Here is a 24541-nt window from a genome sequence, read left to right as displayed (position 1 = left end):
TTGACTTCCTTTAGAAATGTATATAATCACACGAGCATATTCAAGTCAAAGTGCAATCCCGAGCTTAAAAACAATATATAGTGATAAGTGGTCGAGTTTTTTTTTTGGCCTTGCATGAATTCACGAATGTATGCTGAATAACGGACTCGAATCATGACGTATAACTTGCAATGGTCAACAATATGAAATAGAACACATCGACTTCACTACAGATGCAAAGATAAGATGACTAAACGTAGTTTATTGGTATTTAGACGAGGGAAAATGTTTTCTCTCAAAAGATAAGGAAATGGGGAATGGCAACCAGTATATAGAACCTTTCGTGATAACAACAGAGTAACAAAACTTGTTGGGTAGCAGCAGCAAGAAGACCCACTACTTGATTGTTATACAAATATTACAAAGCCATCACATTTCAATTATAGCTGTTGCATCAGTATCGGCGATCGCTATCGCCATTTACGGATGAACAACTTGAAACCAAAGTTCCACTACACACGGAACACCTTGTCCTGAAGATTCTCGATGCAAGATTGGTATAAGCGATGAGTCCAGTTCCTCGACACACGTATTAGGAAGGGGAGCATGACCAGCTCCGGCTTGATATTCCACCTAGACAACGCAGAAAATATTTATCGATTAAATAGATGTTTAGGGAACTTGAAATTATACCGAATCTCCATCCAGTGAAACACGTAGCCCAATTAAAGTATGAGGATCTAGGCTGGCGAGCTTGGCAGCCAGAGCTATTGACGCTGCCTTAGCGACAGTTTCAGCAAAACGTGTTATGTCTCCGTTATCCTCTATTCTGTTCGAAGATGAGTGCGCACTATCCTCAGTTTTAATAATGAACAGTTCCGTCCAACGCAATAGTCTTTGCCCCTCGCCCTTAAAATCACGTGGCTGCATGACACGGATCGACGATATCCCGGTAAAGCTTCGACTATCGATTGGTGATTGGACTCTGTGTCGAACAGATTCTAAATAAGTAATATTCCTTAACATTCCGAATCAATTATTTACCCCGAATTGACAGGAGAAGGTTCCTGATCCACCCACTTAAGCGTAACCGTCTCTTCCGGTTGTTCGTTGATTATTTTTCCACATTGGATAGTATAATTTTCCATCCGAATAAGTGCCTGTTTTAAATTACTTAGCATGTCAGGAAGAAGTTGCACCATCACTCCATCTTCGACGATTGAAGAACGACCACTAAGGCCACTGGAGCTTTTCAAGGCGCCATTTAGGACTAAGAAACTTGCACCCGTAACTTAGAGAGAAAAAAAAAGGGGGAAAAAAAAGAAGGTAAGGTAAGTGGTGAAACCTACTTAAACGGCAGAGTACCATATATATTACCTTTTCGTGGCCGTGTATGTATGTTAATAGCTTGAGTCTGGTAAGATCCGTCATCCAACTGAAGACAGACCAGGTGGGCATCCGCTTGTGGACTAAACGAAGCCGCAAGTGAAATGACGTGATCATTCGATTGGGCCAATGCTTTGCACACTTGCTGATAACGCGATTTGGGCAGCAAAATGTTAGTTTCTTTTTCTTCCATATGTACGACAAGCCCTGCGACTGCCGGTAAACTGTAGCTAAAATTCCTCATGTCCTGAAATGCGGAGATATAAACGATTTAAGATAAATATTTGCTAATATGTCGATGCAAACCTTTCTTACAGCTAAAAGGTTGACGATAGTATGTCCAACTTCGCCAAAAACTGACTTGCGTTTGCGGACACTAAACAGCGGGCAAGGATAATAACGAAATTCGGCACCCAGTCGTAATAGAAGGCGCAGTGGAAACACTTTAGCCCAAGGAATCTCCCAACGTTGTAGTAGCACTCCAACCAGATAAGGAGGAGGTGGTAAGGGTAGTTGCTGTACACATTGAAAAGTTGTACGGAAGAACAAGAAACCACCATGCTCGGTTGAACCTAATAAAATTGTGGAATATATTTTTTTAAATTGAAGGTATGAAACAATAAATAAATAAAAAATAAATAAAAAATAAATAAAAAATAAATAAAAAATAAATAAAAAATAAATAAATAAAACTAAACAATAAATAAAAAACAAAAAAAGGACTAAACAGTAAAAATTATAATACAATCTTTTTGTACCGAGAAATGTTCCAGGAGTGACTGTATGACCTAGATTGATGATAACGTGATGTTTGTTCATAGCCTCTTCGTAAATGGAAAGAAGGTGGTAAAATATATCTTCAGGAGGCAACAATTCGTCCATGACGCTATTTTCTGTGGAAGCGTCGGACTGCTGTTCTAGTAGAATTACTATTTCGTCTTGGGCCACCCATCGCATTCCACATGTAGTAAATGACCAGCATTTCCTTCGAACACAACAATCAAGTTGGAGTAGTTTTACTCGCACCAATAGTAAGTGTCTATCAACTCCAGGCTGACTAGGCTGCATAGCAAAGACCACTGAAGGAGCAACGGGATCGGCTAACGCACATTGTAACTGCTCGATTGATTCCGGTCCGTTAACAACTGGAGGTAGAGAAGGGACGAGCTTTATCATCTGTTGGTTTTTACTCGCTTCAGGAGTACTGTTTTCTGGCGTGGGTGTGGTAATAGATACTTTTTTGGGGATTCGACGCGACACCGACCGATGAATACCAGACTGAGAATCAGCTGCTGGGGCACGCCATGCATCTAATTCAGCCAAGTCGCCTCCAGGTCGAATTCCATCACTAAAAATTACCTGAGAAACCAATATAGTAGTATAAAAGCTTATTTTAATGTTGAGCTAGATTAACGAACCTGCTTGGGTTCGCTTTTCGTTCGTGGATGTGAAGGAGTTCCTTCTTTCTTCAAGACTCCAACTGGGACCATCACAGTTGGAGTCGGCAGTGCAGCAGCAGCTGCGATTTGGAGTGCAGGTGGAACAGTGGAGCAGTACTCAGCAGGATTATTGACATTGACTCTGGCAACAGGATTAGGAAGATGTGGGGATGGACTAGACGTGGGAGTAGAGTCAAAACTACTCTGACTACCACTATCCACTGTATTAGTTGATGTTTGGGACTCGGTCACGCTACCCCATTTTTTGTATGCCTCAACTTTTCTAAGGACTTGAAGACATGGTAAACATACCCGAGTCTCAGTGCTTTCCATATACTCAAGACGAGCACGTGAGGAACAGCAATTATTGCAGAGGACTCTTCCGCATGCACGGCAATGGTGTCGTCGCCTAATGACTGTAAACCGCTGACTGCAATTCATGCATTGAGGAGCTTCTTCATCGGGAATCCAAACAGGCTTCAGTACTCCAAGTAGACGTTCATCTTCAGTCAAGCTGCTGTAAGGCTCTAAAGGTGCATTGTCTTCATGTGAGAATTCCGACATCACAGACGTCACGTTGTTTTCCGTATTAACATCTAACGGCGGCGCAGTTATATCTTCCATAACTACCCCACCTGCTGGTTCATTCACTTCACAAGACGACGACTTATCAAGGTTGCCCTCTGGTATGTGAGAAGGATTCGATTCACCGCCATCGACTATTTGATCCACCATGATCTGGGGCAGCACAGTTTCGACGACATTTTCAGTGTTTAATAAACAAGGATCGTCTATCAACTGAGGCATTTCTTCTTCAGTGCTGAATGAGTCTTCATGCAAATTAGGATGTGCATCTGAAGAATCTGAATCACTAAAGGATGAGCTGTTTGATTCCTCTGTTGATGTTACTTCACTGTCAGATAGTGGTACACTTTCCTCTTCTTCTGCCAAAGGCAGAACCATAAGTGTTTTTTCATTGACATCACCAATATTGGAACATTCAATTTCTTTGTCAGCTTCAAGTATTCCCAATGAACAATTCGGTATATGATTACTTTCTTCTTCACTACCTAATTTTGCCTTAAGTGTGGGCTGTGATATTTCCCCTTCATCTTCTTTTTCCAACTCGGCAAGATAGCTTTCAAGTTCATCATCTGTTAAAGCATCAGGATGAGATGGATTAAAGGCTTGTTCTTTTATAATGTTAGATAACAATGGTTGAGCCACAGCATCCTCTGTGAATGACTGATCCAGCAAAGAAGAACTTTCAATCTCCAAATTAACAGATTTTTCTGTGACAAGAACACTGTCCAAGGCTTCACTTAAATCAAGAAGTAGCTCATTCAGGTTGGAATGTTCATTGGTGGTTTCATCCACACTAGATTTTAAATCCAGAAGTTCATTTTTTATTAGGCAGTCAGATGTTTCAGTCTGTTTTAATTGTGGGGCATCTGAAGAAGGAGATTTGGATTCGATGTCTTCACAACCCACAAGGTTTGAGAACTGGGGAAATTCCTTTTGATGATTGGCAGAATCAGCAAGTGGTTCTGTTGTTATAAAATCTAATAATCCAGGAAAATTTTCCCGAGATTCTTCAGTTTCCAAGCAATCATGTTTTTCACCATTCTTAACAAACTGTTCTGCCTGGTCTAGAATAACAAAGAGAACAACAACATTCCTTTAAATTCATTAAAAAGACAGACCGTAATGAACATTTTTACCCTCTTGTAATTCAAAGTCATCCAAGACCTTATCTAGATCCACAGCAAATTTTTCCATACTTTAAAAAAGTGGGTGTTGACGACGTAGCCTACGTTCCACAAGAAAGCTTAAAAAACTCTTCAAAGTTTCACTAAAATTTTCAATTGGTAGACGTCATTTCTCGGTGTAACTGGCACATGATTAAATTAAGGATTCCCGATCGGACGATTCGCTGTCGTAATCCGACGGTAGTGTTAAACAGGCGCACTCATATTATAACTTGTGTCACGTACTATATCGGTGCGGTGTTTTCGGCGCACAGGAACGGTTTACAATGGTGGTAAACCGCGGGAATTGGAATGTGGGGTAATCACAATAAATCTGCGGAAGCTACTGAACGAAACTGTTACTTTTGTCAGTCATAGAATGGAAAAGCCTTAAAAATCTGGTTTGCGAAGTGACGTGGGGCGTAGCTTATTTACAGGTGTTTATCATGGGGTACTTGAACCATCTAATCTATGACTCTGCTTTTGTCGTGAAGATAATTCAACAAACTGCGGAATAAATACAATCGGAAATTCAGCTTTGCGACCGAGCGTTGCCTAGCAACTTACTTTACAACGTACTGGATTATCTAACTACGTTACGTCTGGAATTTCCAGCAAAAACGGAAGTACTTGAAAAATAAGCATAGAAAATGTAGAGCATTTAAGTATGCAATCGAATTATCGTTACTGTTGCAGTGGATAAAATACATTTTACTTGTTAACTACGATGAAGATTTCCAGTATCGATGGAATATTCTATGACACTTTGTCATACTTTATTGAGCGAAGACTTTCAGTCACTTATAAATGGGGGACTAGCACTCACGTACATTCAAGCAACTTCTGTTTCCAAAATATACCTAAAGGCAGGCTGTTGGGCCAGCGCATAGGCTTCCAGTATTAAGCTTAGGGCGCGTTAGATATTTCTTTTAATATTTTATATGTAGCCTATAACACACGTGTTAAGTTTTTGAGGCGTTCACATAGATATGTACTTGGCGATCCCTTTCTAAATTCTATTTTCCGCCTATCATATAGAGTTTCATTAAGACATATAAGAAATACAAAATCAGTTGCATGCTGGTCATTTCAATATTCTTTAAATACATGGATCCTCACACAATAACCAACCGCGATATATAATTTACTGTGTTTCCACAGCTTAAAGCTGAGAGTTATTCAGATATCAAGGTTATTATTAAATATCTCAATCCAATAGCCATCAGGGTCCTTGATGAAAGCAATGCCCTTCATTTTACCTACATACAGATTTTAAAAATTATTATTAAACAATTATGAGTGCACCCCAAAGAGCAAAAACATTACCATCATTAGGTTTTTTGACAAATTGGACCCCAAGACTTGCAAATCTTTCACATGCAGCATCAACATCTGGTACCATTATTCCAATGTGGCCTTTATCAGAACATAACATAAGTAAATCCATTTTTCAAACTGCATAATTTAACTTTATCCATAGTACCAAATCCCTTAGGTTCAGAATTTCCAGTATGATACTTGAATTCTGGATCAGATTCAGTTCCCCAGTTACTGAAATAGAAAATTAAGATTCAGATTTAGATAGTGTTATGTTAACTAATATTACTTATAAAAGATACTTACTGTGTGAGCTCTAAAGTTGCTTTTCTAGATAAAGCCCACTTAGCTCTATCTTTCTCATCCCCAGGTATATCATTTGGGTTTTCATATCCCATAAAAAACAATGAGAATTTCATTTCATCAAAGTGAAATTGTTTCAGTAAGCACATGCCCAGTATTCTGGTATAAAAATCTAGGCTGGCTTTAGGATCTTTAATTCGATACATTGTTTGTTGAAAAAGAAAGTCCTGAAAAAAATATCATGCAGTAAGTGTATTTAAAACTAACATAAATGGTTTTTACTTTGGTGTCAGGTGAAGCCTGTGCACAGGCTGCACTCACTTCCTCAGGACTCAGAGGTTTACATTCCGCCATTCCTTTAAAAAACGTCTTATTAGTTATTACACCTTACAATATCAACGAAAAATCTCTAATACTTTTCCAATGGAAGTAGATTTACTCTCTTTCGTTGAAGAAGGGACTCAAATCTCCTTGGACAAAATCGGTTTTCCAGACAAGTCAAAAATATAAATCGACTGCTGTTTGCCTGTTTCACGCCGCTGCAGAAAAATAAATAAGATCGATGGACTTATCAGTTAACAAACCTGAATCTGTGCCCTGAATGTTGACCTTGACCTTACGTTGACGTTGCGAAAACGATTATTGATGTAGCTGTTGAATCGCTTGCGCGATATCGATTCCAAAATTTCTATTCAGACTACGGCGACGATAAATGCAACAAGGTCAATAAAAATCATAATCAGGAAAAAAAATTAGTCAACAATTTAAAAAAATTGACGAAATGGATAGCTCTTGATAATTTCTATCCATTTCTGTAAAAATATTGCTTAAAAAGATATTACTTGAATGGTAAACCGGTTAGCCAATTTTAGGGAAGGTCGGTGCGGTTTGACGGGTAGTGAGTGATCTCCTCCTCCCAGTCATATATGAAATTAAAATATTTATTATCAGGAAAACTATAAGCCCGAAATTAATAAATTTTACAGAAATGGATAGCTCTTGGTTAGGGCAATCCATTTCTTCATTATTTATAAGTTTGAAAAAGAATAACGAGCTTTTGTAAAAGAAACGCATTTCGACTTCTATATTCGTATTTTTTTTTAACTTTCACTTTACGTTTTCAAAGAATTGGTGGTAAAAGTAAAACGGTTCCAACTGTATTAATTGCGGACGATGCTCACAGTAAAATACAAACATAAGATTGCAGTCATTCTTTTCTGTCAAATTTACTGTGTAAAACAAATTCATTTCTTAGTTACTGGTGGTCTGTATATGCCAACCACCACGGCATGATCGCGCTCATATGGTTCAAGCGTCAACTGCTCAATGGGTTTCATTTTTTCGGCTTGCATTTTTTTTACTTCACCAGCGAAAACAGCTTCCGGCGCAGCAGTTGAATCGATGCAATTAGCCTGCATGTGTTGTTGTGGTAATTTCCTTAGTTGCAAATTTAACTAACAAACCATACCTTAATAGAAATGACGAAGTGTCCACCATTTTTGAGGAAATATTGCGCATTAAGAGCTACAATACGTGCTTGATCGGGTTGGGCAACATCTGCGAAAATTGTGTCAACCATGCCAATCTAACAAAATTAAACAAAATGTTATTTTGTTTAATACGGAGCAAGAAAATGCCAAATTACCAGCATCCGGTATTTATGTGGATGACGTGCATCTTCAATGATTGGAATAATGTTGGTGCGTTTCTTGGCAACGTTAATTAAGTCGCGACCAGAACGATGAGAAAATTCAACAGCATAGACCAGTCCTTCCTACAAAAAATCAATGACAGACAAAAAACCTCTAGAATTTCTTTTCAGATATTAAGTCAAAGTATGGTAAAAAACTTCACCGGTCCAACGATATCAGATACGTGGGAGACTGTCGTTCCAGAGGCAGCACCCAAATACAACACTTTGCTTCCAGGAGGCATGTGGATTTGATCAACACCACCAAGAATAGCTGCAGCCAACTTTGAACGGAAAGGATTCCAGACACGATACTCAATCTTTTCAGTTCCTAAAGCTCAGAACATTAGAACTCATGCATAATATGAAAGATTTTTTACTACTACCTTCTTCCTCTACTGCTATTCTTTTTTCTCCATAGACTGAATCACCAATAGCCATGTTCTTTGTGACTAGAGCATCTTCTTTACCTCTGGCAATAAATACTCCAGCATGACGATGGGGCTCAACAAACACTTTCTTTCCCCCACCCATACCTCCCCTGCCACCGCCACCTCGGCCTCCTCTTCCACGACCACCACGATCACCAAATCCTCCACGACCTCTGCCACCTCCACCTCCTCTTCCACGACCACCAAACCCTCCACGGTCACCAAATCCTCCACGACCTCTGCCACCTCCACGATCACCAAATCCTCCACGATCACCAAATCCTCCACGATCTCCACCAAATCCTCCTCTTGAACCACCTCTTCCTCCAGCACCTCTGCCACCACCTCCTCGTGGGCTAAATGCTATTAAATAAAAAATATTTTGAAAGGGCATTTAATTGTTTGAAAATTCAAGTTTTGTTTTATCAGGTAGGTATTAGTATTCCTAGATACTTATGTCAGAAATCTTAAACAAGCTAGGGCAACATGGGAATTGATATGACTGGGAAATATGTACACCAATCTTCAGAACAAGCATGGTACACAGATTGACATAGCTTCTAACGGTAAAGAAAATTGGTTTACGTAGACAATATTAAAATACAAAAACCGAATTTCTTAAGGATTACACAATAGAAAGACATACCTGGAAAACCCATAATTAAAAATTTTTTTCAAAAATATTTCGATTGCCAAAAATTGAGAACGCTTTGCGCACTCTCCACGTGGTTCAGTCCAAATGCTTTCACTGGCAGTCGCGTAAGTCTCTGGTTTCTATGTCTATCTCGAAGGTGTAAGCTAAAGAGCACCCATAGTAGCAGCAGGTTTTCACTGTTGCAGTTTAATTTTTAAATTGATAAATGTATATTCATATTTTACTATATTAAAAACGTAGCTATAAATTCAAATATTTAATAAAAATATTGAATGAATATAATTAATTGAAATTATACTTGAGAATATTGCAACGTTTCCAGCTTTCAACCTCCTGAAAAACTAACAGATGAAAAAAAGAAGTTGAATGGTCTACAAAGTTGTTAAGTGTAATTTTTTTCAAATGATCTGTTTTTTCAAATGATTGACGATAATACAAGATATTTGAACATTTATGGAAACCAGCTAAAAGTTAAATATCACAGTGGAACTATTTTTGAAGAATATGTGATTGATAGCCAACCATTTCATTTTGAGAGATGGCTATCTTGTACAGTTTGTTTTACAGCTATATTTCTGCATCTTGGTCTGCACAATCATCATACACACGTCCTGTCAATTCTTTGCTTTATATTAGCTATTTTAGCCTTGATTAAACTACATACTAAAGTGAAAAAAGGTATGTGCAGCAAACTGAACTTGTGAGCTCTGTATAAAAATTAATTAATTTTATTAATTTTATTTGTTTTGATTTTTTATTATTTTTTTAAGAGTCATTGCTCATCATGAAAACAGTTGGCTTGCAGATTACTACAATATTTGCCTCAGGAAGAAAGTCAGCAAAATTTGTTGCATGGGAAAGAGTCCAGGGAGTTGTCATCAATGAAACCATAACAATGGTATGAATCGAAACTATTTTTTTTCTAGATTTACAAAAGAACAGGATTTAAAAAAACAGCCAAGAAAAAATAATACTGTTGTTTCTATGCTATTATTTTTGTTTGTTATTGCAGCATCAGGTCTTGTTTTATTTAGCAATTTTACTTAAGTATGGACAAGGATGTGAAAAAACAGAAATTCTCCCCATATTCCAAGTAAGCATTTGTTGTTTGTTGTGAAATTATGGAAACTATATTGGATTTTTTCATCAAAACAGCACACACTTCCTAGGCTAGACTGTCTGAGAAAAATTTATAAAAGTATTCACCAAATAGTAACCACTACAAAGTGCAAAGTGATTGATTGATGTATTATAACGGGGCAAAAGCGCAAAGAATTGTGCCGAAATAAATTTTTAAAAATATGTTTTTAAATGAGTTTTTCTTGACATGAAAAGTGGACGATTTCTCCACTGGAACATCGAACAAAAGCACTGCAAAAAAATCTGTTATGTTAAGTTATTCGAAGTCAATATTGTAAAAAAAAAAAAAGTACGCTTCACCTTTGATTTCCAAAGCGTTTTTTACAGACGTGGCAGATGTTTGATTCGGTTATCACGACTTTCTGGTTTTGGTATTCAATACGCTGCTCGTGAACCTAAAAATGGGGGAAAATTCAGTGTCAAGAACAGCAAGACTGGTATTCGTTTAATATCGATATAAGGTACTTGAAGATGTTCCGCATAAAGCAGACCACGCAAAAGCTGGAGCTCTCGACGTTGGGATGCAAAAGATTCTAAGCTTCTCTGAAGAAAACGTTTCAGTTTAAGCAGCGGTATACTTGCTGGTAATATCTGCAACGTCTGTTCAAGGAAACAATCAATAAATTTCAGAAATAAGTTAGGTAGACAACAAATAATCGTTTACCTTGATTGGATCTATACGCGAAGGGTACCGGTCTAAAGTTTCCAAAGCTCTTTCGACATCAGGTTGCCGCTGCTGCGGTTCCTCATTAGGATATGCTAGACCAGGAATTTTGACGGCATCATCAGGTCGAAGCAGCAGCTTTAGCAAATAAAAATAGACCTAAACCCAATACATACCATTCTACGTTAGATTTTCAAAACAAGTTTTTTTTAACGATGGAAACCTCTTTATTTGATGAAGATTCAGATCGGTAGCAGACATTACAATAGTCTACGGCTGCAGGTAAATCCTTGAGAATGTTCGTATAGATTGATAACGCTTGTTCATGTCGACCAACTTTGCCCAATAGTATAGCTCTCTCCTCGAATAAACCTATAGAACAACAAAATAAAACAAACGAAACAAAACCATAGAAATATCTGCTTACAGTCATAAGGAAATTGAACCAATATGGCTTCGGGAGAGCAATGCCGCGAAATTTCAAGAAACGATCTTAGCTTTGCCTTGGAATCTTGGTATTCACAGCGAAGTGTTGGGTCACTGCTGTCGACTTGCAGTTGCGTCTCTAAACGGAGAATTCTATCTTTGTAGAGAACAGCCAAGGCATTATGGAAGAGGGCGTTTGAATCTTGCCATTCGTAAACGACATGTTCAAGATAGGATAGAGCTAAAGAACGGTGGTTTTTGTAAAGAAAATCGTAGACTTTAGCACGTGGTAGTTCTTCGACTTCAGGCAAGTCTTCAATAAAAATTTTGAGTCCGTCTTCTGGATGGCTTTGTATAACCCATGAGGCAAAGTCAAAAATTAGGTCTACTTGTTCCGAACCTAAGAAATTATATTTTTCCTTTAGAAATTTATTCCGCAAAAAGAAAACACGAAATACCTAGGTGTTGGAGATATTGTACGGTACGATCATGGTGAGCAAGTGGGGATCCGAAATCTTCTGGACTATTGGCGTGTTTCTTCAGCAATTCAAGTGCTTTTCGATGAAGACCCCGAGTTTGGTATAGGATTATAAGCTCGGCATGTTTGTGATGGCGCTTTAACGCCCGTTCGCTCTCAGCTAAATGACAATGGTTATCCCGCAACCTTAACAAAGATGCTACCAGAGCGTCGTTGGTCAGCAAATAGCACTTCAACAAGGTAGTGTCAACTATTTCCAACAATTGGCGCCTTAACTTCAAACTAGATCCAACATCCATAATGTTGGTTCCTGTTTTTACATTCTGGCTCATTAGGTCATTCCTAACCTAAGGATAGATACAATTAGTTCTTTGCAAGCTACAAAAATAATCAAATGTTAATAACCTCAGTAAGATATTTTATCAAGGCCAACACAGCGAGATCAAGATCTCTGCCCTGCAGAATAGGTACGGTTTCAGGATATTCCACTTTTTTCCTGAATTCCACAGGTAGTAGATCAGGAAAAAGTCCAATGACATAAGAAGGATCTGCAATATAACCATTTTTTTTGTTTTTGTATAGATATAATTGTGAGATAGGGTACATTTGATTGAGATATTCTGTCTTTTACTCACCAGTGGCAAGCTTGAAAAAGAGTTGCAACGATTCGTCAAAATTATGTTTCTGAAACAAACTGAAAGCATACAATGATTGGATATGTTGAACTTGTTGGGTCCGGATATCTTGTGGCTCGCTGGACAAGTTCTGAATGTTCACAGGAAATTCTTGTATAAGGCAATACGGTCTGAAATTATGAATTGAATATCTAGTTTGTTTTCCACGTACCGCAAGTTGAATGGCTAACTGAAAATGTTTGTCTTCCAGCAAGCGAGGTAACTGTAAATGCACAGGTACCAAATGTAGGCACCAAACGTGAGACGGAGAAGCCACGTATATCTGCCCATTGCTCGATATCACTGGCGTCATGAACCTAGCTCTTGGCAATTCTAATCGCTGGACAAGTAGCCGAGGTTCTGCTGCCCGTATTTCAATGCAGGAAGTTAAAACACCAAGGATGTATGGGGAGTCCTCGACTTTTTAAAAGTTACTAAAAGGGTTAACATATTTTCCATTTTAAAAACCATTGGAAAAACCGCTTTACCTAGTAGAAGCGGTCTCTCTGACCATGTCAGCGTATATTTTGTACACGGATTGCCATCAATGTCGATCATAATAGTTTGTTCATCTCTTCCTAAAGCAAATTTATCACCTTGCAAGGCGCAAACCAAAGGTTCAGGTTGTTTTCCGGTAGGAAACAAATCTCTTTGCTCTCCTTCCAGCTATACGCAACAGATAGATATATTTTAACTTAATTTTGTATAAATTTTTTACGAAGCCCACGTCTCACCTTTAGTAAACAGTACTCTCCTTTAAAACCTAAGCACAGTGTTTCTCTACACCAACCAATACCTCGAGGAGTATCGGAAAGAGCTAAATCAGGTCCTAATTCTCGGAACTCCCGATTTTTCCAATAAAAAAGTTGCAGTTTTTTCTTCACTACAACACATAGTCTAACTGCTACTGATATTTCCCCAGTCAAGGAAGTTTGTCTCTGAAAAAAAGAAATATATATATATTATATTACTTCCACTATGCATTGCAGCAGATACTCAAAGCTTACTTTGACATCAAGAGTGAAATATGTAGCTCCCTTAGATTTTGTGAGTGATGTTATGACTGGAAAATTAAAGACTGTCAGATCATGAACAGTCACAAGGTAATCTTTAGAGAAATTAAAGGTGATTAATTGATGAATTCCTAAGTAATGGAGAAATTGATGTTACCAGAAAGACTAATTAGAATCTGGTGCTCAGGAACAACAGCTAGTTGTTGTATTGGCTTTTTGGCAAAATACTTGTTGGATCTCAGCAAATGGACGTTGCTTGCCCCTTGCAGAACACTGTACATCAACAGGTGCCCCTGATGGGTCCCTACTAGCAAGTGCTCATCTATGACACAATGTTTGTAAATTATAATGTAAAATCAAGGTGAAACAAACAAGGAATGGGAGTTGTATTTATGCTTTCAATGGCTGCCAATTGCAATAGAAGAAACATTTTTTAAAGTTCTAACCAAGTAACATTACCGTAAGCAGCTATGGACTCTATTTGTAAAGGTAATTTTTCCAGAATTGGTAACGCCTCATAGGCGTCATACATTTTTTAGGTCACTATTTGTTTGTTTCTGATTTAATTTGGCATATCGTAGATGATAACGTAGGGTGGGGGAGAGGTTGTTTTTCCTAGCAGACAACAAACAACGCTTTCGTCTGCAGTTTAGAACGAACCAACGAAGAACAGGTTTTGATATTTTCTTAAACGGTTGTTTTAAAGATTTTTAAAAATTATATAAAACTTTAGTTCACATCCGCTAGCGATTAAAATTTATTATTATTATTTTCCATGGGAATTAATTTAATAATCACGATATTTATTTTCATGCAACGCCGGCCCATCTCTGCTCGGTCATCTAAAGAAGCGTATCATGTATTCATAATCAAATTTCTAATCAGATCTGCTAGTCTTAGCTCTCTTTCCAAGAAAGAAGCGTTCTTTTAAGAAGAAGATGTCGGAAATCACAAAGCCTACCATTCGAGTTGGGTCGCGTAAAAGTCAGGTATCATTTTGACAAAATTATCATTCGCTAGCGCAAATAAATTTTAAATTTAAGAATTGAAAAATGCAATAATTAAATATTATCTTAGCTTGCACTTATTCAAAGCAAACACGTGCTCGAGCTTCTCACGCAGCGCTATGAGGACAAAAATTTTCATCTGGGTAATTATTTTCTAGCTTAAATTTACAATTCTTACCGAGTTTTCCCGCGTCATCCAGACGGCAAATCACTTTAATAATTCAATGGAAATTTTAATCGTCAACAGAAACGATGACGACCATTGGGGACGAAGTTCTTGACAGAGCTTTGTCGCAAATTGGTGAAAAGAGTTTGTTCACTCGTGAATTGGAGGTAGCCCTAGAGCATAATAAAGTGGATTTAGTGGTGCATTCACTTAAAGACATGCCAACATCGCTTCCCATAGGGATGGTGATCGGTGCCATTCTAGAGTAAGATTTTAGGAACGTTGAGAAATCACGAAACGGCCTTTAATATAACAGTAATGTTTTAGGCGAGAAGATCCTAGAGACGCGGTCATCATGTCTCCTAAATTTTTTGAATGTACGTTAGCAACGTTACCAACAGGTAGCGTCGTAGGTAAGCTCGCAATAACATGTAATTTCAAAATGTTTTATTATAAAATGTAATATTTTCCTAGGAACAAGTTCATTACGCCGAGCAGCACAGTTGAAACGGCATTTCCCTCATCTTGTAATTCAAGACATTAGAGGCAATTTAAATACTCGGTAAATAAGGTTGGAGACGAAGAACTTGTTCGTAAATTAGGGAATTTTTTTAACAGGTTACGCAAACTTGACGAAGAAGGAACATATGCTGCTCTTATATTAGCAACTGCTGGAGTGAAGCGGATGAACTGGGAATCACGGATTTCTGAACACCTCAACACGGACGTAAGCATGTATGCCATCGGCCAAGGCGCACTGGGAATTGAATGTCGCCAAGACGATATGGCAACTCGACAACTTTTAGCACCATTCAGCCATGCTGAAACGCTACTATGGTATGTTCAGATGTGAACGTACTAAAGGACAACAAAAAATATGTTATAACAAAGAAGAAAAAAATGCCTCTATAGTTGTGTCGCAGAACGCGCGTTTCTTCGAACGCTTGAGGGAGGCTGTTCAGCGCCAGTTGCAGTGGAATCTCGATTCTTAGACGATGTTCTCTACCTAAAAGGTGGTGTATGGAGCTTGGACGGGAAACGAAGCATCACCCAGTCTTTGGATGTCAAACTTGCTGTAAGCTTGATGTATGGACATTTACACGAATATTCTTATCGCAGCATTACTTTTGTTGATCAATAGGATATTGACGATGTTCCGCCAGCTCAATCCTATACCGCTGTTGTAAGTTCTCACCTGAACAATTCCCGGTTGGCCCTAGCTGAATGGCTGGGTGTCTCTTTGGCCGGTAAAATCGTGGCATTAGGGGGAGGGATTATACTTGATGAAGCCAAGAAGGAAACGGAGCAGCGTAATTTGGTTGCTGCTAACGTGCGCCCGTCTAAATAGATGCAGATTTATTCCATCTTTAGTCAAACTTTCGTAGTTATAATGAGTAAAATTTTGGGTGAGCTTTGAAATACAGAATTTGCCTCCTGGTGAAAATTTTTCTCTTCATGTTTATACCAGAAGAAAAACTAGGCTGATAAGAAAATACTAGGAGTCAAGAAGATTTTGAAATTATTCAGTCGTAATTTGATATACTGTATGCCATGCAACCCCAGCAGTGTACACTGTTCAACGAACAACACAAGATAAGAGCTATCTGAACTCTTACCAGATCGAAAACATAAACAAACGGAGAAAAAAGGAGATGACAGAAAAGAGAAAAGAAATACGCTCAAATATGAGTGCCGCGGCTGATTCAAAGATATATGCACGTAAAAAAAGTTATCTTTCAATAGATCATATTTACTGGGCGGCTTAACAAACTTCAGCGCTTTAAATTGCTTTGTTATGAAAGGTGGGTGAAGAAAAAGGGAATTAGAGGAAATTAATCGATTCAAAGACGGCAAAAACGATCTGCACGCCGACTTTTAATACAAACCACAGATGGCAACCTAAAATCTTTCTCTTTCTCATTACCCCAGTTGAAAGTTAAGGAGTTCATCAGTTTGTTTGTGTTGACGCTAACGATAGGGGGGAGGGGTAACTGACAAAATAACGAACACTTTGCCACTTTGAAGGATTTTGGAAGCAAAATCTTCAGAGGATCTCGTACTTCTCCGTAAAAAAATTTGAATCTGCCGCATATTTCACGGATGTGCCGTCGTCTACTAGCACGACGTCATTTACCTGAAATGAGCATTACAATCGGACGTCTCAATAAAAATGCGAAGAACGAAAGTAGTAAATTGTAGCAAGCTCACCGATATTTCAGCATAGGAGCGTTTAGAATAAAAGCTGACATTGATCGGGAAAAAATCATTTGCATGTCCTTGACATGAAAATTCCATGGCTCCACTCTTATTGGACGAATCCACAACAGGAAGTTGCCATGTCAACTGATTTTTCCGTGCTTCATACTGATACTCGCCCTCACACTCGGAAACATTTGGCGCTCCGCAACCATGACTACAAAATGAATAAAATTTAACTACCACAGGTTGGCAATATGATTAGAAAAAAAAATAAATAAAAAAAAATCAAGCCTTACGGCAATGGAATGACAATAACTACGTCGTTCAGCTCCAATCGATCATCTTGAAGTTCAAATTCAATGTTGACGTCACAGCCTCCACGGCCGTTTTCAGCCGGCCAGCAATTAACTATTGATATTGTTTAAAGTCGTAAAAATGTTTTCTCCGTGAATTTCCAAAGAACGAAATTCCTTACTGTTCAATGGAATCATATTTTCATCCTGCGTTTGAAAACGCCATTTGAGGACGCCAACATCCGTATTCAATGGGAACGGCTTCGTGGCATTCTTTAATGCAATGTGTTGCTTAGTGCGAAATAGTTCCTTATCTACGTTGGGATGGGTTTGAATCTGAATCCCACGGTTATCTCGGTTTTCAACCTATCAAAAGTCAGAATAACGAATAAGCTATCCAAAAAAATGAACCACGCGGTATGCAATTTACCTGAACGCGGACTCGACCGTAAGCCTCGTCAGTAATAAATAAAGTCAGTAACCCATGAATTTCCAAGTTGTGTAGCCCACCATCACGGCCACAGCTAAGGCTAAGTTTTTCTTCTATTCGGAGCTGAACCCTAAAGAGGAGAAAGTAAGTTGGTTATTAAATTTGAGATGGTACTGGACAGGTCGGTTTGTACGGTTCAGTGGCAATGGTCGAAGGTGGAAGTTTGCTAGAGCTCACTGGGCCGCCCTGAACAACGGAAGCTGGGGACTGAAACGAGTTAACATTTTCACCCTCTGATTTTAACTGATCAACAAATATTTCGGCATCCTTCAGACGTCCTCCAAGTTTGAGGGCTTTGCTTGGACCATTAGGTTTTCTAAAAACCAAAATATTTGTTTTAACAGATCAATGAGCAAATTAGTCAGATTTCAAATTACACAACGGCAGGCTGATAAGTTGGCTTAGAGGGCTCGGAGGGAATTGAAGCAGCGACCGGAGACGGGCCATAGCCTCCCGAAGATGACATAGGAGACTTGATGCCTCTTTTGTTAGATTCAACTCGCTGTCTCTGCAATTCTTTGGCTTTTTCTCGCATTTTCATCTTGGCATCTCGTTCTTGCGTCTGTGTCGAAAAAATTTCTAATAAGTCTAAGCATATTTTTTCAATTTAGAGGAGATATTCCAAACCTGTCGAACAGCTTGGTAAACTTTTTCTTCGTGCGAATCCATTTCGACAAAGGTGCGAATTTGAGCCAAGTTAACGTTTTCGCGATAGCCCAGCGCAACAATTTCGTCAAAGGCAAATATCAAATTGAAGGCATTTTCTCGGATTTCCGATTCCTCAAAAGTGCGGCAATATTCAGGAACCTAAGGGGGAACAAATATTAACTTACGGAAACTGAATAACCTACGAATTTTGTACCACACGGGCAAAGAGACGTAAAGTCTCTAAATCCTCCAAAATATTTGAAGCTCTAGTTGTTATGAGTAATACATATACTTTGTCTAAAGGTTGGTAGACATAGCGCACTGATTCTGTTTCAACAAAAGTGTGTTGCTGTTGGGCTGCTTTTCCTGAAGACATCAGTTTTGGAAATGCAGCTAGGAGTCCCTCTATTCTGGATTTTGTCATCTCCACAAACTGTCTTGACACCAAGGCTGCCAACAAAAATTGTAAGACATATTTTTTACTTTTAAAGAATCGTAAAGATTCATACCTTTACCACCCTTGGTGCAAACAGCAGCTGCAATGAGAACCTGAAAATAAAATAAGGAGAATAACAAATGGTCAAAGCTTGTGTGGCTGGATTTTAGTCTTTCAATAACATGTCAAAAAGATGCAGTAATTTCTCTTGCCAATATTATTATCAAAAGGACATGGTGACAGCATGGTTCTGATAAACAATATAACCACTAGTCAGCTGCAATACCATGTGTAACTGAAAACAATTATTACACTACTATACTAAGAAACCAGATTTTAACACAAGCTAACTCCTATTTTATTAAATCTTTATGTTGTGTCTCAATTTTTTAAAACATGTTTTAAAACTATGAAAACCAAAAATATTTAACTTTCAGTTGATGGAAATTGACAACTACGATTCATAAACGCATTCCGATCATAATAAAAAATCCACGTAGACGAACGTAACCCAAATGTCAAATGGGCCGGCTATCCAACCCCCAATGAGCACATCAAAGACGCTATGGTAAACACTACCGTACATCTTAAGAAACACGTAGTTTAGCTAACCATACCATAATTGCGAAGGTTAAAGGCTCCAAAAAGACTTAATCGGACACTTTTTTACAAAACTTTAAAGGGAGGATTCACGACACGAAGAAGTGACGGCGAAGATGACGTGGATCGGTCGACCAAGACCAACCTGTGTTTCCAATGAGCGAGGGGCAACGTTGCCAGTTTTTGCGTGGTTTTCAAGCTAGAGCTGTGGCTGACTGGCTGTAGTCTGTACCATCTGTACTCTGTAGAGCAGAGCTGGCCCGTGGCCGGTTGGCCCCCCACCCCAGGCCCCAGAGTCATAGACTCATTTACTCACAGGATGGTTTCATAGATTAAAGTTTGTGTAATCTATGACTCTGATTCAACTATTGTATAAGAAAAGAATTTCACATTAGTTGCTTCAATTCAACTCTCTGAATACGTAAGCCCAAATGAGAATCCCGACACAGGGCATAACGGCTTCATGTTTAGACTGGATACCCAATAGATCGTTGCGCCTTGTGCGTCGCCCGTAACGTAAACTATTTCTTGGGTCCACAAATTGCGCTAAGATACTGGAGACTATTTTTAACTGATATGTGTTTCATTTAATTTTTCTCTCCTTAAAAAGAAAACAATTGTGGATTTCAAAACATTTTCTTGGACATTTGCAAATCCACTGGCAAATAATTGTGGCAATGGCAAATATGCCCAATTCCTGCAAACGAAGACCATGTGACAAATACCAATTAAAAATAGGAGATCGATAATTGATTGAGATATAATTTCCCACACGACACGAAAAGTAGTCTGAACGGATATTAATTTTATTTGAAAAGGTCATTTTCTTTTTGGCGGTAGAGTTTATCTTTGTCCTTCGTCAATGGCGGAGGTGCCGATTCTTGCACATCCTTTAGCTGAGCTCTACACCTCGCAAAATTTAGAAGGAAGAAGGATAAAAATGAATTTTCTTTGAAACTCTTGGTTTTGTTTTCCCGTAAAATCTTTTGGGAAGTAGTTTCAATTTCAAAGGCCACAGCTTTAAGATTTTCGTGAGTCTCAGTTGTTTCTTTTAATTTTCCTCTAAAAACTACTTTTTCTGTATTTTCCCCCAAAACAACAATTTATTCATCGGAAAAGTATCAAATGTAAAATGTAATACCATTTGGATCCATTGATGGATAAATGGATATATTATTTCCATTTATTCTTGATGCTCCCTATTTCTTTGAGAATCTTCTTGTGCTCTTTTTCACTATGTTTGGTTGTTTGTGCTGCATCTGTAAGAGTACATGGTCAGGAAAGTTAAAAATCACCTCAGACATAAACCTCTGTTTGAAGTTTACAAACAAACAATGGATGTATACATGAGTACTGAAGTTGTGGTGTTCAATTATTTCATGTTTTTTTTTGTGTGTTTTAAGATGATGATTTCTCTTGAAAATTGGAAAATAATGCATACTTCAAGCTTGCTGCAGATAGGTAATATTTTTTTCAAAAATCTTGATCTTAGAAGATCTACCCCTTTCGAGATATTTTTTTTTTTAAATATCTTCAAAGACGGAGCTTTCCAACAATGATTTTTCCATCACATCCATAAACTCTGTAACAGATTAATCCAGTGTCCTGAGGACTAAATGTTAAGTTAAATTTTGATTTTAATTATAGGGGAAGTGTTGTATCTGTAAGCCGGTTTACCCAAATCAGTGATGGTTTTTGGTGAGTAATTGAGCAACTGGGTGGCGAATTCTTCTTCTTATCAAAATTAGTTCAAAGTCATCGGTCAATTGTGAGTTTCAGATAAAAGGCGCGAAATTTAAAAAAAAAATCAATGAATTACCCGAATTTTGAATTTTAATCTAATTTCTTTGTAAGAATCGGGGTAAAAGTCGGGTAATCGGGCCATAAAGCGATGTAATTGGGGTACGGAACTGGGTTCTTGGAACCGATTGGCTTCTTTCCCTTGCACCGGTTTGACCCCAAAGCTGACCCAAATGCCCATGGGCAAGAAAAATGGCCCCCCGAAACCCGATAGAACCGCACCGAAAACCGGAACGACCTAACCGATCGGCCAAAAAGCCAACCGATTGGCGGGGGCTGAGCCCTAGGAGCGTCTCCACCGGCAGGAACAATCGAACAAGCATGTCTACCCAACAGCCGCTGCTGAAGCGACTACTTACCAAAATAAAAACAACTACTTGAGGTCGTCTTGGGTTTTACAATATGGGAACCAACTATAAAAAAACCAAACGAAATTCAAGATAAGACAAAGAGTAATATTAGGTTTGAGCTGTATGTTGCATCGATTATTCGTTTATCCGATGACTGGTTGATCGATTTGAAATCGATTCTTATTAACCGTCAGACTAACATTTTACAGAGTATGTTTGAAAATCGAAACACTGCATAGCTTTTTTTCTTCAAAGTTTTGTTGTTTATGTTGCTAAAAATGGTTACTGGCAGCCCTAGTATTGCTTTCTAGGTTAGGACGTACTGCTTAGTGTTATTGTAGAATTGAGAAGTCGCAAATGGATGCTCCTGTGAAAGTTCAAGTTCGTATAAAACCATCATCAAAATGGAATAATTTGCCTCCATATTCAAATGACGACCTTTTAAATGACGAGGATTCCATCCTTGTGAAGTTATCGTCTACAAAAGTAGAGAATAATATTATTTTTTAGGAAATATTTTTGATATTGTTTATTCACACACATATTACATGAATTTTTAGGTTGAATTTAATCAAGAAAAAGAATTCCATTTTGATCATGTTTATGATATCAATTGTAACCAGAAAGAAGTATTTGAAAAGAGCACTCTACCTCTTTTAAACCAACTGATTTTTGGTTATAATGTAACTGTTATGGCTTATGGACCTACAGGTTCAGGCAAAAGTTATACACTAGGAACTGCAAATTCCAATGTGGAGGTATAACCTTATTTAAATCAAAAGTCCTAGTTGTAAGCCACTAATCTTTGGACATTTAAAATCTTGTACATAGCTTGCGTGCTCTAACCATGATGATGCTGGTCTGTTGGCTCAAATCGTTACATGGATTTTCTCCAAGAAGACTGATAGTTTCTGAAGAACAATACCAGATCTCCAAAGTTCAAATATCATTCTTAGAAATATACAAAGAAGAAATTTTTGATTTGCTTTCCCCTGTGGTTTCTAAAATTGAAGTGAAAAATGACAAAGGTAGTATCTTTTAAGTCTCACCATCTAGATACAATGCATAAGATTATCTGGTAACGTTCTTTGTTATAGTCGAAAATGTTATTATGGAAAACATTACTGACGTAGAAGTTCATAACCAAGAAAAAGCATTACACCTCATACGGAAGGCGAATTTGAGGCGACAAGTTAAAAAGACGAAGTCAAATGATTCGTCGAGCCGATCCCATGCCATAATTAGCCTAAAATTGGAGATTCAGAGAAAGTATGAGTGGCAGCTTGTTTTAGAATCGCGTAATTCTGATTGTTTTGTTTTCAAAGTGGTGAAATTCGACATGCAGTTTTCAAAATCGTTGATCTTGCGGGTTCGGAGGCCGTGGCTAAGGATGGAACAACGGGAGAGATAAAAAATGAAGGAATTTTCATTAATAAAGGTATCTTAAGGTTCATTTGTTTCTAAGGTTAAGGTGGTTTCTATTTACATATATCGATGCCCTAAAGGATTTTATTTATACACCTTTTTGAAATTTAATTTTTCTTAGGTTTGTTGGCTTTAGGAAAAGTGATTAATGCTTTGAATAGCAAAAATGTCTCCCATATTCCACATCGTGAATCTGTACTAACCCGTGCCCTAAAAGGTAATAATTTAATTGTTCCTATTAATATTGTACGTTATCTCTAGTTTTCTTTAAACTTGTTTTCTGTCTGGTAAAACCAATAGATTCGCTTTCAGGTAACAGCTTGACTGTTCTTATTTGCTGCGTAAAGGCAGATGTTCAGAGCATCCCAACTACATCTGCCGCATTGCAGTTCGCATCGAAAGCTAGAGCTATTAAAACAAAAGTTCAATCATCGTTCAAAACACCGTTGAAACCGGCATTGGTTCAAGTTCAGTTCAAAACTCCGGGCAAAACGCATTTCAAAACTCCAAAATGTACTCCGTGGAGGACCCCCTTTGCAACAATTGAACGAAACAGAAAAGTGATGACGCCTGGTGGATCATCATTCGCTGTTCCGGAACAATTAGCAATGTCCGAAAAGTGCCCAAATCTTGATGAATCAGTTCTTGTGTCGGGATCCTTTAAGAGAAATTTATCAAAACTGTCTGATTCGGAGGATATTGAGAATCGTATCCAAAAAGCCGTAATGGAAAGAGTTGACAGTTTCTTAGAAGGATTCAAAGACAAACTAGCACATTCTCTACTGGTTAACTGTTCTCAACGTTTGAGTTGCCAGAGTCTACTAGGAGAGAATGCCAGGAGCAACTCCTACCAAATTACATGTATGCCTATTTTCGTATTAGTGATTTGACTATTTATCTTAACTCAGTATATTTTAATTTATTAGCTTATGGCAGCGAACCAGATGCGCTGAATTTGACTTCTGTTCTGACAGATAGTATTTCTCAGATAAACGATGGACGCCGCCGTAGCACACGTTTGGCTGAGAAAAGTATTGTTTAGCAAGAGAAATTGATTTTACCTGAACACTTGGCTTTAATACGTTTGTTTTTATTTTCTTTTGTTTTCATGTATCTAGGACAGACATTGTCCAACGTTACCACGAAGGAAAATGATTCGAAATTGGTGGTTCCGACACCACGTAGTTCCAGTACCAGAAAAAATGTAAAACGTGCATCCACCTTGTCACTGCCAATTCCTGAAGGAAAATCAGAACAGAACATCGCTAAATATAAGTAATATATTCACTTCTAACTATCAATTTGATATCACCTGTTATTAAAGGTAATTTCTGAACTTAAAGGAAAGACATGCTAGACTATTTGAATAGAGCATCACAATCCCAGATGCAGAAATTACCCTCCATCGGCCCGAAAGCGGGACACAGCATTATTACTTATCGAAATCTGAATGGGTCGTTTAATGATCTCGAGACGCTAAAACTAGTTCCGGGCTTACGAAAGAATTTTCATGGAAATTTCCTAAAGGTAAAAAGAAAGTCATGAACGCTGAAAGTCTTTCGATGTTTGTTTAATATCAGTTCTTTTTTTTGCAGGTAAACTTTTTGGATTGATCTCGGAAAATGCCTTGTTTTTGTTTTGCCAGTATTCCGGTTTTCTTCTTCTAAAGCATCCAACGCAGCAATACGGTTAAGACATTGATTTTTTGTTTGTTCTTTTATTATCATTTGGTTTTTAAAATAAACTTTTTAACTCAGAAAACATCAATTAAACGCGTAACTTAG

The 24541-nt window shown here is 38.0% G+C and overlaps 7 protein-coding genes and 1 long non-coding RNA gene across 10 annotated transcripts; 3 read left to right on the top strand and 5 right to left on the bottom strand.

The window, feature by feature from the left end:
* Window positions 1–221: 221 nt before the first annotated feature.
* On the bottom strand, window positions 222–5231 carry LOC116916013 (zinc finger FYVE domain-containing protein 9). Its single transcript, XM_032921188.2, has 8 exons — window positions 4526–5231; window positions 2784–4453; window positions 2124–2724; window positions 1681–1937; window positions 1357–1612; window positions 1024–1270; window positions 673–964; window positions 222–612 (listed from the first exon to the last, which is right to left on the bottom strand). The coding sequence occupies exons 1-8, from the start codon at window positions 4581–4583 to the stop codon at window positions 460–462; spliced, it is 3534 nt and encodes a 1177-aa protein (XP_032777079.2). The 5' UTR covers window positions 4584–5231; the 3' UTR covers window positions 222–459.
* Window positions 5232–5554: 323 nt separating this feature from the next.
* On the bottom strand, window positions 5555–6875 carry LOC116916020 (lactoylglutathione lyase). 3 transcript variants are annotated; one of them, XM_032921197.2, is made up of 7 exons: window positions 6757–6875; window positions 6589–6711; window positions 6455–6528; window positions 6176–6399; window positions 6036–6103; window positions 5879–5968; window positions 5555–5811 (listed from the first exon to the last, which is right to left on the bottom strand). In XM_032921197.2, exons 3-7 carry the CDS (start codon window positions 6524–6526, stop codon window positions 5732–5734), a joined length of 534 nt encoding a protein of 177 aa, XP_032777088.1. In that variant the 5' UTR covers window positions 6527–6528; window positions 6589–6711; window positions 6757–6875; the 3' UTR covers window positions 5555–5731. The 3 variants fall into 3 exon arrangements, with proteins under 3 accessions (XP_032777088.1, XP_032777089.1, XP_032777090.1); XM_032921198.2 differs by having other exon boundaries at window positions 6793–6869; XM_032921199.2 differs by having other exon boundaries at window positions 6589–6698; window positions 6757–6867.
* A 432-nt stretch (window positions 6876–7307) lies between these two features.
* Window positions 7308–13963, bottom strand: LOC116916014 (vam6/Vps39-like protein). Its single transcript, XM_032921189.2, has 19 exons — window positions 13803–13963; window positions 13501–13665; window positions 13338–13438; window positions 13065–13268; window positions 12819–12996; window positions 12503–12750; window positions 12292–12421; window positions 12062–12204; window positions 11637–12003; window positions 11180–11578; window positions 10976–11124; window positions 10753–10911; window positions 10554–10688; window positions 10389–10483; window positions 8249–8649; window positions 8027–8193; window positions 7818–7946; window positions 7641–7757; window positions 7308–7584 (listed from the first exon to the last, which is right to left on the bottom strand). Exons 1-19 carry the CDS (start codon window positions 13873–13875, stop codon window positions 7417–7419), a joined length of 3528 nt encoding a protein of 1175 aa, XP_032777080.2. The 5' UTR covers window positions 13876–13963; the 3' UTR covers window positions 7308–7416.
* LOC116916019 (phosphatidylinositol N-acetylglucosaminyltransferase subunit H) lies at window positions 9275–10250 on the top strand. The gene is made up of 4 exons (XM_032921195.2): window positions 9275–9626; window positions 9719–9846; window positions 9961–10041; window positions 10104–10250. Exons 1-4 carry the CDS (start codon window positions 9368–9370, stop codon window positions 10191–10193), a joined length of 558 nt encoding a protein of 185 aa, XP_032777086.1. The 5' UTR covers window positions 9275–9367; the 3' UTR covers window positions 10194–10250.
* A 217-nt stretch (window positions 13964–14180) lies between the features above and the next one.
* LOC116916018 (porphobilinogen deaminase) lies at window positions 14181–15960 on the top strand. Its single transcript, XM_032921194.2, has 8 exons — window positions 14181–14332; window positions 14421–14493; window positions 14598–14781; window positions 14844–14929; window positions 14991–15078; window positions 15135–15353; window positions 15429–15591; window positions 15658–15960. Exons 1-8 carry the CDS (start codon window positions 14282–14284, stop codon window positions 15862–15864), a joined length of 1071 nt encoding a protein of 356 aa, XP_032777085.1. The 5' UTR covers window positions 14181–14281; the 3' UTR covers window positions 15865–15960.
* A 78-nt stretch (window positions 15961–16038) lies between these two features.
* Window positions 16039–19354, bottom strand: LOC116916017 (coatomer subunit delta). Its single transcript, XM_032921193.2, has 11 exons — window positions 19200–19354; window positions 18656–18695; window positions 18361–18596; window positions 18126–18305; window positions 17876–18060; window positions 17632–17814; window positions 17439–17568; window positions 17191–17374; window positions 17012–17123; window positions 16725–16929; window positions 16039–16650 (listed from the first exon to the last, which is right to left on the bottom strand). Exons 1-11 carry the CDS (start codon window positions 19200–19202, stop codon window positions 16561–16563), a joined length of 1548 nt encoding a protein of 515 aa, XP_032777084.1. The 5' UTR covers window positions 19203–19354; the 3' UTR covers window positions 16039–16560.
* A 283-nt stretch (window positions 19355–19637) lies between these two features.
* On the bottom strand, window positions 19638–21457 carry LOC123470156. The gene is made up of 3 exons (XR_006643680.1): window positions 20860–21457; window positions 20324–20794; window positions 19638–20260 (listed from the first exon to the last, which is right to left on the bottom strand). It is a non-coding gene; the product is annotated as an uncharacterized LOC123470156 (long non-coding RNA).
* Window positions 21458–21514: 57 nt separating this feature from the next.
* LOC116916016 (kinesin heavy chain-like) lies at window positions 21515–24518 on the top strand. Its single transcript, XM_032921192.2, has 11 exons — window positions 21515–21818; window positions 21893–22090; window positions 22164–22360; window positions 22430–22601; window positions 22658–22770; window positions 22879–22974; window positions 23058–23618; window positions 23684–23788; window positions 23876–24032; window positions 24101–24284; window positions 24353–24518. Exons 2-11 carry the CDS (start codon window positions 22083–22085, stop codon window positions 24368–24370), a joined length of 1611 nt encoding a protein of 536 aa, XP_032777083.2. The 5' UTR covers window positions 21515–21818; window positions 21893–22082; the 3' UTR covers window positions 24371–24518.
* The last annotated feature ends 23 nt before the right edge of the window (window positions 24519–24541 follow it).

This window comes from Daphnia magna, linkage group LG2 (assembly GCF_020631705.1).
Source record: "Daphnia magna isolate NIES linkage group LG2, ASM2063170v1.1, whole genome shotgun sequence".
Lineage (NCBI taxonomy): Eukaryota > Metazoa > Arthropoda > Branchiopoda > Diplostraca > Daphniidae > Daphnia > Daphnia magna.
The sequence above is the reverse complement of the archived record's forward strand: the minus strand, read 5'-3'. Positions and strand labels throughout refer to the sequence as shown.

Bases quoted from the DNA above. Each gene is read 5' to 3' on its own strand.
- LOC116916014 (XM_032921189.2), bottom strand. From the start codon at position 13,875: ATGTATGACGCCTATGAGGCGTTACCAATTCTGGAAAAATTACCTTTA. The intron at 12,422-12,502 runs GTACGTGGAAAA...GTGAACATTCAG, and splicing joins AGTTAGCCATTCAACTTGCG to AACTTGTCCAGCGAGCCACA. The intron at 7,585-7,640 runs GTATGGTTTGTT...CAACACATGCAG, and splicing joins ACTTCGTCATTTCTATTAAG to GCTAATTGCATCGATTCAAC.
- LOC116916020 (XM_032921197.2), bottom strand. From the start codon at position 6,526: ATGGCGGAATGTAAACCTCTGAGTCCTGAGGAAGTGAGTGCAGCCTGT. The intron at 6,400-6,454 runs GTAAAAACCATT...TATTTTTTTCAG, and splicing joins AGGCTTCACCTGACACCAAA to GACTTTCTTTTTCAACAAAC. The intron at 5,969-6,035 runs GTACTATGGATA...GTTCTGATAAAG, and splicing joins TTCTGAACCTAAGGGATTTG to GCCACATTGGAATAATGGTA.
- LOC116916013 (XM_032921188.2), bottom strand. From the start codon at position 4,583: ATGGAAAAATTTGCTGTGGATCTAGATAAGGTCTTGGATGACTTTGAA. The intron at 2,725-2,783 runs GTTCGTTAATCT...TTGGTTTCTCAG, and splicing joins CGAAAAGCGAACCCAAGCAG to GTAATTTTTAGTGATGGAAT. The intron at 1,938-2,123 runs GTACAAAAAGAT...CAATTTTATTAG, and splicing joins CACTCCTGGAACATTTCTCG to GTTCAACCGAGCATGGTGGT.
- LOC116916019 (XM_032921195.2), top strand. From the start codon at position 9,368: ATGATTGACGATAATACAAGATATTTGAACATTTATGGAAACCAGCTA. The intron at 9,847-9,960 runs GTATGAATCGAA...TTGTTATTGCAG, and splicing joins TCAATGAAACCATAACAATG to CATCAGGTCTTGTTTTATTT. The intron at 10,042-10,103 runs GTAAGCATTTGT...TCATCAAAACAG, and splicing joins AAATTCTCCCCATATTCCAA to CACACACTTCCTAGGCTAGA.
- LOC116916018 (XM_032921194.2), top strand. From the start codon at position 14,282: ATGTCGGAAATCACAAAGCCTACCATTCGAGTTGGGTCGCGTAAAAGT. The intron at 14,930-14,990 runs GTAAGCTCGCAA...ATATTTTCCTAG, and splicing joins ACCAACAGGTAGCGTCGTAG to GAACAAGTTCATTACGCCGA. The intron at 15,079-15,134 runs GTAAATAAGGTT...TTTTTTTAACAG, and splicing joins AGAGGCAATTTAAATACTCG to GTTACGCAAACTTGACGAAG.
- LOC116916017 (XM_032921193.2), bottom strand. The intron at 18,061-18,125 runs GTTTGGAATATC...TTTTCGACACAG, and splicing joins TTTACCAAGCTGTTCGACAG to ACGCAAGAACGAGATGCCAA. The intron at 17,815-17,875 runs GTAATTTGAAAT...TTTGGTTTTTAG, and splicing joins ACTTATCAGCCTGCCGTTGT to AAAACCTAATGGTCCAAGCA.
- LOC116916016 (XM_032921192.2), top strand. The intron at 22,361-22,429 runs GTAGTATCTTTT...TCTTTGTTATAG, and splicing joins TGAAGTGAAAAATGACAAAG to TCGAAAATGTTATTATGGAA. The intron at 23,789-23,875 runs GTATTGTTTAGC...TCATGTATCTAG, and splicing joins CACACGTTTGGCTGAGAAAA to GACAGACATTGTCCAACGTT.